The 14,606-nt window shown below is 36.9% G+C and overlaps 1 protein-coding gene across 2 annotated transcripts in view; it reads right to left on the bottom strand.

Annotated features, from left to right (window-relative positions):
* Positions 1 to 14,606, bottom strand: part of MAN2A1 (mannosidase alpha class 2A member 1) — a 131,701-nt gene that overhangs the window by 32,690 nt on the left and 84,405 nt on the right. For both annotated transcript variants that reach the window (XM_035309927.1, XM_035309928.1), the window contains exons 15-18: positions 14,268 to 14,504; positions 14,029 to 14,151; positions 4,897 to 5,011; positions 888 to 1,021 (exon numbers count right to left, since the gene is read on the bottom strand). In XM_035309927.1, the coding sequence (XP_035165818.1) occupies positions 888 to 1,021; positions 4,897 to 5,011; positions 14,029 to 14,151; positions 14,268 to 14,504 (609 nt within the window). The remainder of the gene's footprint in view (positions 1 to 887; positions 1,022 to 4,896; positions 5,012 to 14,028; positions 14,152 to 14,267; positions 14,505 to 14,606) is intronic.

The following is a 14,606-nucleotide window of genomic DNA, read 5'->3' as shown; positions in this document are numbered from 1 at the left end:
ATTCATCAGGGGAACCTGCACACAGGAAAAAAAAAAAAAAGAATATTAACGGTTATAGAATAAGAGAATTTTTTTTTCTCCTCTAGAGAGCCAGCAGTGAATAGATTCAAGGTAGCAGAAACGGAATTGGTTTATAATGGGAACTTATTTAAGTGCTAGTGAAATTTTTGAATGGTACATGAGGAATGAATAGTAGCATTAGTATTATTTTCACATTTAAATGTTCACTTTGGTGTCTCCAGCAAAATGCAGTACTACACACCAACTGGCAAAACAGCAGTCTCTTACTCAGCAGGTATGCTTTTCAGTGTATTCGTAATACCTATTTTTAACAAGGAAGCAAGGTTAGGAAAAGAAAATATGCTTTCTATTGTCTGTGCTGCAAAGTCCAAGTTAAGAAAAATAATCACACTATTTCATCAGATGCATTACCAATAAGTTAAGTCATTACACTCGAAAAGTGCATTATTTTCTTACTTCCACAACTGGAACAAGTGGTTCTGTATGTCTGAGTTACTGGGCAATACATATTTGTCTCGAGTTTGACTACCCATAGCTCAAATTAAATAGATGAAGGTGAAAAGGCATGTAGGTATACAGACAACTGCAAAATGGCATACCATAGCTTGCTGTATTACAATTATTTTCTTTAAAAGGACAGAGACGAATATTTAACAAACTTTGTAATTTCCTTGAAAGAAAACAATTGCTACTTCATCTAATCTAAATCAAAGCTTTTACCTGGGAAAAACTTTTTACTTTTTAAAAGCCCTTTCCTGTTTAAATGAATAATGGACTTTAACATAAGAGTTTGATTAATATGACTTATTCTTTAAAATTAGTCAAACTGATACCCTAGCCTTTTATAATTAGGAGATGATAATTACCTGATATCCATTAAGATCAGTATAGAATCTATTTTGACTGTTTATGTCAGATGAAATTCTCATTGCAAGCTCACGATTATATTCTCCTCTAATATCCACAATATTGGAAACTTCAAAAGACTGGCCTTCCAAACCTGCATGAAAAAAGATGCTTTAAAAATATCTAAATTTTTAAAAGCTATTGTCACATATATAAGATTTCCAGTGCTCCCAGAACAAAATGATCTAGTTTTCCCCTGCCAGTTTTCCTTTTTATATTTAAATAGATATTCGAAGCCAGTTCAATTATGTACTGTATGATATAGAAATGCTTCCAATTCAGTACTCATTAAAAAGTCAATATGAAACCTTCACTGAAGTAGAACAGAAACAGAACTCTGATGATCAGAATATTCATGATAAAAACCAATGGGGTCTCAGTAGGAAATATAAAATATTTAAGTGCAATAGCTAATACAATGGAACAAGATCCGTTCACAGCCTCATGACAACAACTGTTCTACTAAGCACCAAGCTGGATGTTTGTTTTAACTAAAACAGAAATCTTCCATAAGGACAATGGAATACAAAACTCCACACTGATACGACCACAACTGGGACGTAAGTCTTCATTAGCTGTCAACAGATGCCCATTTTATCAAATGAAGAATTAAATATCTGACAATACAGTCAGATGCTCAGTAAGATTTTTCCAGTGCCTCATATTCAAAGTTACATACCTTTTAAAATAATCTGACTGTTTTAAACAGTGCAGGACAGAGTTTAGACTGGAATCACAGCATCATTCAGTATGACCACCTCTACTCTTTCTGTAGTCTAATGGAACTAGCAGTTGAAAAATGAATGTGCCAAACAGAACAGAGAAATGAAATTTCTCTTTGTAGTCATGAAATTATATTGTGCTTGCCTGACAGGTTGTAAACAAATAATGGTAGAAAGTGAAAAAATGATTAGCTTAGTTCTGTAAAATTAAATAGACTGTATTTAAAAGATTAGCTTCTAAATTCCTCCTTTTTTTCAACAGTTGACTTTATGTCAATTCACCCAGGTGGTATGATCATGATAGTTTGGGCGTAAACACCCTGAACCTTTCAAGATTAGAATGCTGGAAGTGTCAACTTCAATTTTTATGCTATTATTTGCTATGTATAAAATAGTAAGGGTTGTGATTTTATCACCTGAATGACAAAGTTGTCAAAGTCTGTATTTGTTTCCTCATCTTTTTTTCTTAAAATCTCCAGCCAGCTGCAACAGTACCAGCAGCTGTTAAAATGCTAATATTTATCAATGGCTATTATACCACAGTGCTAACTGAAAAATATTTGGTTTAGGTAATTCTGTTTTCCCAGACCTAGCCTGTGAAAATTGGATCTACATGCTCCATTTTTTATGCTTTTAGTCATGGCTTTTCCAACATGAAGTAGGACCAATAAAGCATGAGGATGTTGAACTAGGACATAGTATTTTGATTAGTGGTTTTAAAATTACTAGAGTGGGAATTACACTAAGCTCTTCTCTACTGCATAAGTTGAGCTAATGCACAAACACAGTTTTGGCAGATAATGAAACCCCTCTGTTAAAAATATTAACAAAATTATACTGGCCTCAACAACTGATGCCAATGTAAACAGAAAAAGCATTTAAAATTCATTCATTGTTCAATTACCGAACAAAATTGTCAAGCCAGGTGAATCCCTTCTCAAAATCACCAGAAACATAAAGGCAGTAGAGAAAGCATTTTTTCACCAAAACTGCTGAAGAAGCTATATGACTCAGAATTCCTGTCAGATGGATTAGCAACATGGTCAGGGTTTGCATCCCCATGCAAGCAGGAAAGTTACGGTAGGAGTATCAGGTCTTTATTTAATAACTAAATATAACATGCAAATGCACGTGTATATTTCTTTCCACTTGCTTTGTTACTGTATATATCTAGTAATACTTCGAGACACATTCTTTTTAATAAAGTAATGCTATATATGTAGCATTTCTTACAAAGCCCAGGAAACAGCACAACAATGATGTGAAGTCGATCTTTATGAAAAAAGCTGTTTTATATAAAGAAATTTAAATAAAAACACACAATAAAAGTAAAGAGGAAGTGTATAAAAGAGTTGTATACTCTTTGTAACAGCTGGAAAGATGGTACAGAATTTACCACAATGACTGGATAGGTAACGATGTGATTTCTGAAAACAGTGTGATGGATTGCATATGGTAAAGAATACAAGAAAACTAACTAATGCACTCAAAATAAAATAAAACTTCACGTGTTAGGAATTGGCTAGCAAGTGATTTTTACTAATAAGCCATTTCCTGTGAACTGTGAAACAGAAGCGTAATATTTCTACCAGGCACTTACTGACAAATTAAAGGAAAGTGGATATTACAAAGAAAAAATGTTCCAAAACAGCCTCAACCAAGACAAAAGAGAGACTTTCATTCAGGCTTTTTCCCTCCCCTTTACTACACTAAACATCCTTCTTATCTAAGGTCCCTCCTTCTTAGGCAGTTTAATTTACTGAAACCCACATAGCAAAATAACTTCCTTCATACATATTTGGGACTTCAAGGTCATCACCCCCCTCGTTTATTGGTTACATAGAAGTATCTTGAGTGTAAACATTTCTCTTCAGAATCTTCAGCAACATATTACTACACAACATCTTTGCTTATAGGAATGTGATCTGGAGTTCCATCTATAATTACTATAGACAAAGAGCTGGTAAGTAAACTCTGATCAGTTAATGAAACGTTACACGGCATACTGGTAAACTCTAGCAACTTAAAGCTTCAAAGTATGCATTCATATCATTAAAAATGAGGAATCTGAATCAACGTATGTTCTGAAAACAAGCATACTATGATCTAAAAAATTAAAAAATCAAATGGGTCAGTTCTGTGTGACGAAATTAGGTACTATTTGCCACGCTCTTTTTGAAATGTATGAGAAATAGGGACATTAAGTACATTATAGATCTATTATGCATTTTAGAGGGTGTACAGAAACATAAATATGATAAATAAGATTTTCAAAACTAAATTGACAATTTTGGCATCTACAGTAGAAGTAGTGATAATACAAATATGTTTCGTTACCTCAATTATTGGAAATATTAAGCAATGCTTCTGCATTTCAGAAACCACCAGCAGAGTAAATAAAAATAGATGAACAACTAAAAATGCATATTTAAACATTTCAAGTCAAATTTCTTCAGCAAATTTATACAATTGCACCTCTGCCTTTTACTCTTCTCACTGGCCAATTTCACCATCAAATTTGGAAGGGACCAGAGCTTCCTTCCAAAGTTGTTATTTTCCTATAACTTTCTGGGAACACAGTAGCTGAACAGAAGAGAAAAATTAAAAGCCTCACTGAAAAAAAAAGAACCGAAGCTGATATATAAGCCAACCAGCCAGACTTCAGTGCTGGTGCCTCTCAGACACAGACAATGTTGTCATGAGCTTTGCCAAGCAGGTAAAGGACATACAGTGGAAGCTCACAGGTCATTAAAGCACACCTGCAGTTGTGGAATAAAACAATAAAACAGACCTAACAATTAACGCTGCTTACAAAACACTAGCCGTTCTTTGTGACTTTGCAGAAGATGATGATGTACTTCCACCAATAAATCTGAAGCTATGAAGGAAAGTAACATTTTTAAATCATCTCCAAGATACTTTTGCAGATTTTTTCCTCATTTTCATAATTTGCATTTATGTATACCATTCAGAAGGTTCAGTAAAGTTTGGGAACCCCTGTAGGTAATTTATACTATAAGATTTCCTAATACCGAGTGATCTCCAACAAATCTGTTGAGTGTCAGCGTAGTAGTAACTGACTTAAGGCTCAGAAAAGGATCATATTGATTGCACTGGATTCAGTGAAGATCTCAATCTGAATAATTCTCTTATATGTCAGAAATGCATTTAAACATTGCAAAGACAGGTAGAGTCCAAGACCATAGCAATGAGAATCCAGTGATTCAGACAGATTCACAGTTCTTACCTTGGACGTTGTAGAGTCGCATGGTATGCGTCACATGGTGGAAAAAACACACAACTTCTGAGAAAATCTTTCCATGAGCAACTCTTACAGTAGGTGGATCTGTGAAAATATAAGGCTACAAAAACAAGATGGACCATTAGAACAATTATGCTAAAATTCTGTATTAAAATTGTTTGTATAAATCAAAGTATTTAATAATTGATAAATATTATTGTTTTTAACAACTGTTATACTGCACCTACACTGTCTGAAACGTTGGAGTTAAAAAACAAACAAATAAATCACTCCTAGTCCAAAATTCACTAAGTTTTCTTTAAAATTCCACTTTTCCTTTAGCTAAAGTTAGGATAAGCATCATTACACATCTCAGTGGTATTCTATGAGGATTAATGTATACAAGACCTACAGACAAACACAGTAACGTACTATTACTGCAACTATCTGAATTCAGTTTTATGCTAGCAAAATTATACTTCCTAACTAGCTATCAAACATCCCAATTTCATAATGTATGGCAGATGGTTTGTCTGTTTTGTTTGCTCACAGTTTACTGTATCAGTGGTACAAGCTGCAGACTGCATAACTGTTTGAAAGTAGAAGAAAGGGGAAACTCTCTTCATCAAAAGCAGCTACAGTTGTCTCAACCGGGGAACCCCCTGGAACTCAGATTAGAGCAGGGAACAGATAAGAAACCTCAAGTGGAAGCATGGTTCCTCTCTCAGAGATATCAGAATGTGCATCTAAGTACTCCATGTAGTCACAAATACTCCAAGTCTCAGAGAAGCAAACAATGACATTTTCAAAAACAGGTTATTCCAAATTGAACCACATACGCTATACAGTGTATAAAAGGTAAAAATGGCTTAAATACTAAGTATAAAGAAGGAAAATACAACAATTACAAAACTACTACAGGGCAATAGCATTAAAGACTTCATTAAAAAACAAACAAACAAACAAAAACATCTTGAAAAGCATTTTATTCAGAGAAACCTGAACAGAAAGTTCTTAAAGGGTGACTATCCTTCTCCTACATGCACAACTGTCAGAAGGACAGAGCATGTTCTTCCTTCTCAAGCAAGGACACCAAAAATCAAATTTATTTGAGGAAGACAGGAAATCTCAAGTATATACACAAAAGACACAACATGTCATAGAACTATAGATATATCATAGAATGGATCAGGTTGAAGGTTGAATGGATTGTCTTGCTCCAACCCCCTGCCATGGGCATGGACACCTCCTGCTAGACCAGGTTGCTCAAATCCCCATCCAACCTGAACTTGGACGCTTCCAGGGATGCGACATCCACAGCTTCTCTGGGAAACCTACTCCAGTGTCTCACCACCGTCAGAGTAAAGAATTTCTTCTAAATATCTAACAACCTACCTTTTTTCAGTTTAAAACCATTACCTCTTGTCCCATCACTACCCTCCCTGGGTCCCTCCCCAGCTTTCCTGCAGGCCCTTTAGGTAACCAGAAGACCACTATGAGGTCTCTCCAACGCCTTGCCTTCTCCAGGCTTAACAACACCAACCCTCTCAGCTTATCTTCACAGAAGAGGTACCCAAGCCCTCTGACCATCCTCATGGCCCTCAAGATTTGTCCCAGCAGGTCATGCCCATGTCCTTCCTATGCTGTAGGTCCCAGAACTGAATGCAGTTCTCCCATGTGAGATCTCACAAGAGCAGAGTAGACGGGGAGATTCACTTCCCTCAGCCTGCTGGCCACTCTTCTTTTGGAGCAGCCCAGGATATGGTTAGCTTTCTGGGCTGCAGAAAAGCTCTGGGTACATTGCTGGCTCATGCTCATTTATTCATCAATCAAAAATTCAAAGTCTTTCTCCTCAATGCTGCTCTTAACTAATTCACCTTCCAGCCTGTATTTGTCCTAGGGATTGCCCAGCTTCATTCTTTGAGCATGTAACTACATGTAACTTCACAGAGAAGATTTCAAGAGGTATTGCATAAAAATGGAAGGAAGTGAATGAGACTCTCAAAGGCTAAAAAATCTGCCTTTCCATTCATGTTTATTCTTAAAGCTCCAGAAAAGACATTTAATAAAAACGTTGCCAGAGGTTCAGGAGGCAATTCTATAGCTATCAACTATAGTAATACTTTGTATAAGAGTCTGGTAGAGGAATTACAGTTCCTTAGTCCTTATCTATCACATATAAGTAGAGAAGACAAACTCATTTAACCTGTGATTACTTGTTCCTAAAAAGTAGGTGTTTAGATTAGAATACCACATAGGAACTGCATTACTGACAAGAAAGTGGAATAATCAAACCCTTCAAAATCCTCCCTGCAGGTCAGGGCATTATAAAGATCCTCGAGCTGGCAATCAAAACCTGAAACAACAACTAAAGGAACTCTAAGAAAATGATCTGGAGAAACCTGAGATCTTCAGGCCATTGCAGCTCTGTGAGCTATTCAGCACCAAACTAGCAAAATGGAGAGATGCTGCATGAGTGATAAAGGAACAAAAAGGCTGTGTACTTATTACAAAAAGCAAACATTTCCCAAAGTAATTATTTTTAAAGTAAAAAATAATAAGTACCTGGAAATTAGCACAAAAGTTAGTATTAACGTAGCTCGTTAACATAAAACGTAATGGTGAAATTGATAACTACTATGAAAATGCATTGTTCCAATACCAGAAGAAAGTGGAAATGAGATGCATTTAACCTCTCTCAGATGCTGAGATTTTTCTACAATAGCTACATTTACATTTTGCAGATGCTGTCAGAAATTAAGGATTTTATTTATTTATTTATTAATCTGAATTTGTGGTTCCACTAGCACATGCATTGAGATATATGTATTAAAACCAAGTTTGCAAGTATCTCAGTTGGACATAGTGAGAGGTAAAGATAAAAAATTAAGGGGAGTTACAGAAACACTTGCTGCCATGAGGTTTTAGGGGGTAGACAAGTTTTTTGATATATCAGTGTATATATCACATACACTGAGTCCTCAAAGCCGCTTGCTGCTTCCTGATTGTTGGAGAAATGGGAAAGATGAACAAGCATGGTACTGAGGGCACAAGAAAGTCTTAGAAAAGCACTAATCCTCCAAAATGATTTCTTAATAGCCATCTGGAGATGCACTGAGTTCAGAAACTGTAAAGAGACAGTGACCGGGTTTGCCACACAGAAAATACTTAAATACTTCAATGAATCAGGCTTTTAACAGGAGAACTTTTTTACGTACAATTAGTCTAGTACCATCATAAATATCCCTAGAGAGATGCACAGAGGCCACTGAACAGATCCCTACTCTGAAAAACGAAGACAATTTTGATGTTAAAGTCTGAGCTGCAGAAATAAGACTCTTGCTGTTCAGACACAAATCACTTTCCTTTCTAAGGGAAAGGATCAAACAATGACAATGCCATTTGCAAAACTGACTGGACAAATCTCTGGTTTGAATTCAGTGTTTACTCTGCCTTGTCTGGAAAATTGGACTAAATGACTTTCCAACATGAACAATTCTACAATTACTCTATGATTAAATTTGGAATAAAAATATTTGGGTCTCATGTCCAGTCTCAAGACTCCACTTCTTAAACAGTTAAAATGAATAGTTGCTATAATATCTGTTTCCCTCAGCCTCAGTAGAATTCAATGTACAAGACCCAGCAGCCTGCTATGGCAAGTTTTGTTAAGCCTAGAAGGCTATGTTTTCATAAACAGGATAACAGAACTATGGGTCAAAAGGTCCAGAAACCATTTTTTAGTACTCATATTCAAAAGAAACATGACAACTTGTCCTTGGAATGAAAAATAAATAGTAAGGTAGAAATTTTAAGGGAGACAATTTGGAGCAAAATAGAATTCCATAGCTCCCTAAGGTATCTTAAACTACCTGGTACCAACTGTGTGCCAAAGTATTCAAAGGATAACTGGAGACTTGCCTTTACGTACATGTTTACTGGCTTGTGTAGAAGCTGGTATGACGTATTGCAGCTTGAATGCATGAAGCATGGTCAATGAAAGTTTCCACCTGTAGTCAATTAAATACTATCAACAGTGTTATTATGGCCTAGAAAGTTCTGGCAGTACAACACACAGTTTGACTTCCACACCAAAAATATCCAGAGGAAAGTTTTCCAGCCCAGAATTGCTCTTGATATACTTGAGATTTAAAACAAGAATTTGAAGTCTTCATGAAAAGTGTCTTCTCAATAGCATATTACCCTTAATTTGGCAGAGCCTGAGATTATACTAATGTTCTTGGAAAAAATAAAACGCTATGACCTCTCAAAAACTGTTTAAAGGATTACATAGCATAAGAGAGAAAGCAGTCATTTTACATCTCCAAAAACAAACAAACAAAAAAAAACACCACTTGGGGTAGACCTCTAAATAAATGATAGCTGTGATGCTTGAGGGAAATGTGTAGCACCAAGGAGAGAACAGACATTTCAGATGCAGCTGATACTGGAGTAATGTGAGCACCCTCCAGCTAATTGTCCCTGAATACTATCCTTTTCCTGTTACCAGGCATGTGAAAACACAAAAAGCACTAAAAAACAGGATTCTATGCTTGAATGAGGGTCCTCTGTTTTTTGAGATACAAGATCTAAAGGCGTATACAGTGGGATTTTCTAAATGGACAGTCTCTCCATTTGTGCAGTGGACTATCTGTCTAATAAAAATGCAAAAAGATTACATTATCTTTTAGACTTGAAAGCCAAGCAGTTAGATAGCACAAACAAGTAAAGGCAACAGGTATGCATTTTGTATGCTTATACAAATATAAGTATATTTTTTGTATATTTATCTAATTTTGTATATTTATATAGTATATTTATATAGTATATTTATATAGTATATTTATATTGTATATTTATATTGTATATTTATATATATTTTGTATACTTATATGAGTATACAAAAGGATCTGTAATGAAAAATTGTTTTTTAAAACTAGTAGCAACTTTAGCTATATAAGCCAGGAACTATAATCCGTAAAGGAAGTCCTATCATGGAGATAAGTGTGAAAGGAAATACGTCATGGAGAAAGGCTCCAGCACTAAAGATTCTGCAGGATAAAACACATTGGTTGTTATATTTTCAGGCAGTACATAAGTACCCACAGTACAAATGTGTTCATAGACACAGTTGCCTGAGGGAGAATTGCAATTTCTCCATTGTGGGCCCATCAGAAAAGTCTACATTATTTCTGAAAAAAAAAGTCTTAAAGAAAATGAACCACTCACATTGATCCCAAAAACAGTTAGCATCTGACTCTTTGGGAAAAACAGTTTGGTTCTATTCCCTGCTGGTATTGAACATGGTTATAGAGTGAATAGGTCGTCATAAATTGACATATCTTTAATACATAGCAGAAAACAAAATTAATTGATTTAAGGGTCCCTTGGGAGGCAGTTCTAAGCAGCAAAGGGATTCAAGAACATTCTTGGACGCTCCGCAAGACTGAAATCTTGAAGGTGCAGGACTGGGCTGTCCTTATTTGCCAAAAGGCAAGACAGTGGGGAAGAAGACCTGTCTGGCTGAACAGAGCTTCTTTTGTAACTCAGGAGAAAAAGAAAAAGTTTATGACCCTTGGAAGAAGTAAAAAGAAACTCAGGAGGGCTACAAAAATGTTTTGAGGTTCTGCAGGGTGGAAATTCAAAGGGCCAATGCCCAGATAGAGTTTACCTTGGCTAATAACTGAAAGACAATAAAAAACGTTTTATAAAAATATAAATAACTAAAGGACTTCTAAGGAGAATCTCCACCCTTTATTGGATGTGGGGGGAAACTGACAAGAGATGAGGAAAGAGCTGTGGTACTTAATGCCTTCTCTATCTCAGTCTTTATTAGTAAATCTACTTTTTCTCAGGGTACCCAGCTCACTGCGCTGGAAGTCAGAGACAGGGAGCACAATGAAGACCTTGTGAGCCTAGGGGAAATGGCTAGCGACCTACTATACCGTTTGGATACCCATTAATTTATGGGGCCAAAGGGGATCCACTCAAGGGTGCTGAAGGAGTTGGCAGAAATGTTTGCCAAGTCACTTTCAAAATTTACCATCAGTCCTGGCTAACCAGGAAGGTCCCAGATGACTGGAGGTTAGCAAATGTGATGTCCATCTACAGGAAGAGCAGGAAGGAGAATCCAGGGAATTATAGGCCTGTCAGTCTGACCTCGGTACCAGACAAGGTAATGGAGATCACCTTTACTGCCATCACAAGACATATACAAGACAAACAGGTGGTCAGACCTAGTCAGAACAAGTTTACAAAAGGCAGGCCCTGCCTGACTAACCTGTTCTCCTTCTACGACAAGATGTCACAGTTCATGGATGGAGGAAAGGCTGTGGATGTTGTTTACTTGGATTTCGGCAAGGCATTCAATACTGTTTCTCACAGCCTTCTCCTATAAAAATGGACTACTCATGGCTTGGAAGGATGAACTGTCTGGTTGGAAAAAAAAAAAAAAAAACTGGCTGGGCTCCAAGGGTCACTGTGAATGCAGTAAAATCCAGTTAGCATCTAGTCACAAGTGAAGTTCCCCAGGACTCAGTACGTGGGCCAGTTCTCTTTAATATGTTATCAACAATCTTGGCGAGGGGATCAAGTGCACCCTCAGTAAGCTTGCCAAAGACACCAAATTGGGTGGGAATGTTGATAGGCTTCAGGGCAAGACGACTTTGCAGAAGGATCTTGATACGCTGCACCGAGGGGCCAACACCCGTTACATGACGTTCAACAAAAACTAAACACCAGGAGCCGCATCTGGGTCATAACAAGCCCCTGCAGCAGTACAGGCTCAGGCAAGAGTGTCTGGAAAGTTGCCCAGCAGACAAGGACCTGGGGGTGCTGGCTGACAGCCAGCTGAACACGAGCCAGCAGTGTGTCCAGGTGGCCAAGAAGGCCAATGGCAACCTGGCCTACATCACAAATTGTGTGGCCAGTGGGACTAGGGAAGGGTTTGTCCCCCTGTACATAGTGCTGCTGAGACCGCACCTTGAGTACTGTGTTCAGTTTTGGGCCCCTCACTACAAGAAGGGCATCGAGGTGCTGGAGGGTGTGTAGACAAGGCCTACGGAGCTGGTGAAGGGACTAGAGAACAACACTTATGACGTGAGGGAACTGGAACTGTTTAGTCTTGAGGAGACTGAGGGGAGACCTCACTGCTCTCTCTATAACTACCTGACAGGAGGTTGAAGCGGGGAGGGTGTCAGTCTCTTTTCTCAGGTGAAAAGTGATGGGACATGAGGCAACGGCCTCAACTTGTGCCAGGGGAGGTTTATATTAGATGTCAGGAAGAAGTTCTTTATGGAGAGGGTGGTTAGGTTTTGGAACAGGCTGCCCAGAATGGTGGTAGAGTCACTATCCCTTGAGGTATCCAAGAGACATGTGGGTGTGGCACTTGGGTAGGTTTAGTGGTGATCTTGTAGTGTGATGTGATGGTTGGATCTTATGGGTCTTTTTCAATAAATGACTCTATGATTTCAGGATACAATTACTCTTAACAAGTTTTTCAGTAATACATGGGAAAAGATAGAAAAATAACCATCTAGCCAAATCAAGAAAACTGTCTGTACTTTATCCTACTGCCACTTCCCACAAGGACTTTGAAAGTGTCAGTCAACCCACCTCACACTGAGAGCTCTGAACAGATGGCATTTCTTTTAGACAGAAACCATTAGTTCAAACTGTTTCAGTAACTACTACAGAATTCCATTGTTATTCCCAGTAGGATAATTTAATTAATGTTATTAAAATTCCAGCCAAATGAGCCTTATGGTATATTAACATAAGCAGAATTTTTAGAAGTATGATTTCATTTTTATTGTACAAGAAGTTACAAAAGCTGAACGTACCACCCTTTATAATGTTATGTAAAAAATGTAGTTTAATTTCATTGATCTTGAAAGTTCAGTGTTTACCTTATTTTCTTACTGTGCTTGGATTTATGTGTACACTTCTAACTGATTACTGCTTTTCTAAGCAAAAGATGAAGTAGCATCTAAAATAAAGTTTGAACTACTTTGTAGCTGCTGAAAAGTAAGAATAAAAAAGTGATTGTATTTACATTTTGTTCTGATACCTACCAACCAAAAGCACTGACATTTAAAACTTAAGAGTAAGTGAGCCCTGTTGAACATAACTGATGCAAAAAAAAAATTATGGGACTAAATACACTAAATGACTGAAAATTTCCAACTGACAGATCTCAAAAGGCATGCTTCTATAAGAGACTGTTAGAGGGAAAGGAAATGGTTCTGTCCACTTCTGATATAAGTAAAAACAGAACAGTCACCTTTCCTAATCCCTAGAGGGGCCAACACAGAAATCCAAGTTTGCCTTCTACATGGAACTTTCCTTTCCCCAGGAGAAACTGGGCAGAAGTTTGCATTCTGCAAACTACTTAGATTCTTAAAGGTGTTTATTACTTTTATCATTTGTTTTCTGAAATACCGCCTTTCCAATTCCAAAAGTGGTACAATAGATTTCTTATGGTTATATAAAGCCAGTAAAAGAACACTAATTTCTGGATTTCCAATTTGAAAACTAATAGGAGTATGCTGGGCCCTCCAATAATTATCCAGCTAAAAATACTGATAACCCTAGACTAATCAGAACAGATGCTTGCTACTCTGTGTGTACACTCATCAGCTGAGACTCTGCATTTTAACTACTATATTAAACTACATATGCTAATCCTAGCTAACAAATACTACACTCCAAACTGGAAGCTCCGTCTTCACATTCAAAAAATCATCAGAATCAGAAAAGCGAAGAAATGAATCAGTATCCATGATACTGTTCACCATATGAAGTGCAAGTGATTTTATTAAGAGTGTGAACGGTCACATCTAAATGAATTTTTTGCAAGGATGGCACCTTATTTGAATTTTTTTGTGAATCATAAATATTCTGTAAATATTTGCACTTTTACGTTAATACTTTTTTTTCCCTTTCCCTTTTTTATTTTAATCTAAGTCAAGGAGTATGAAGTGTGAAGTTCTTCTGTCAATCATTTCAATAACTGACATGATTATTTCCAACCACACAGATGTATTTCAATGTTGGTGAAAACTTGTTTTTCTAAGCTGCATTTACAGAAAGCTTCAGGTTACTTCAAGATTAGAATCTCTGTGCAAACAGAAGTTTTACCTTGGCATCTCCATCTGGCAAGAACAGGTAAGCTCCACTCTTATCCCGGTTACTGGTAGTTCCGTACCAAGCAAACTCCACCTTCATTTGATGATTTTTACCATCTTCTTTTGTATTTATTTTCTACAGATAGAGAATCATGTTTGAAATAGTTGGCACAGTTAGGTTTCCATGAGTAAGAACAAAAGTTCTTAAAACAAAAAAAAAACAAAACTGTTTTGAACTATAACATAATGTACCTCCAGTAATCCAGACATTCCAGAAAACCACAATTTCATATAAGAATTTTCTAAGACTATATTATCCACAGAATTCGGCATCTCTTTTATCTTGAAAATTCTGTCTGGCTTCTCCTGCACACTGTTCCTTCCACTCATGTATATATCATAGTCTGCTAAAGATGTTTCTGAACTCGGAACTTCCAAAAGCTGGTAAACTCCAAGGCCCAAAGGTGGTAGATGAGCCAAGAAAGAGATCTGTTGGGAGCAAAGAAGACACTGTTACTAAAAATACAAAAACTTTTTATGCCCAATGTATGCTCAGTTTAACTTGTTCTGTTTCAACAGGCAAATGAATAC

The sequence above is a fragment of the Oxyura jamaicensis genome, chromosome Z, assembly GCF_011077185.1.
Source record: "Oxyura jamaicensis isolate SHBP4307 breed ruddy duck chromosome Z, BPBGC_Ojam_1.0, whole genome shotgun sequence".
NCBI classification, from domain to species: Eukaryota; Metazoa; Chordata; class Aves; order Anseriformes; family Anatidae; genus Oxyura; species Oxyura jamaicensis.
Note: the sequence above shows the minus strand (reverse complement) of the source record. Positions and strands in the feature narration are given on the sequence as shown.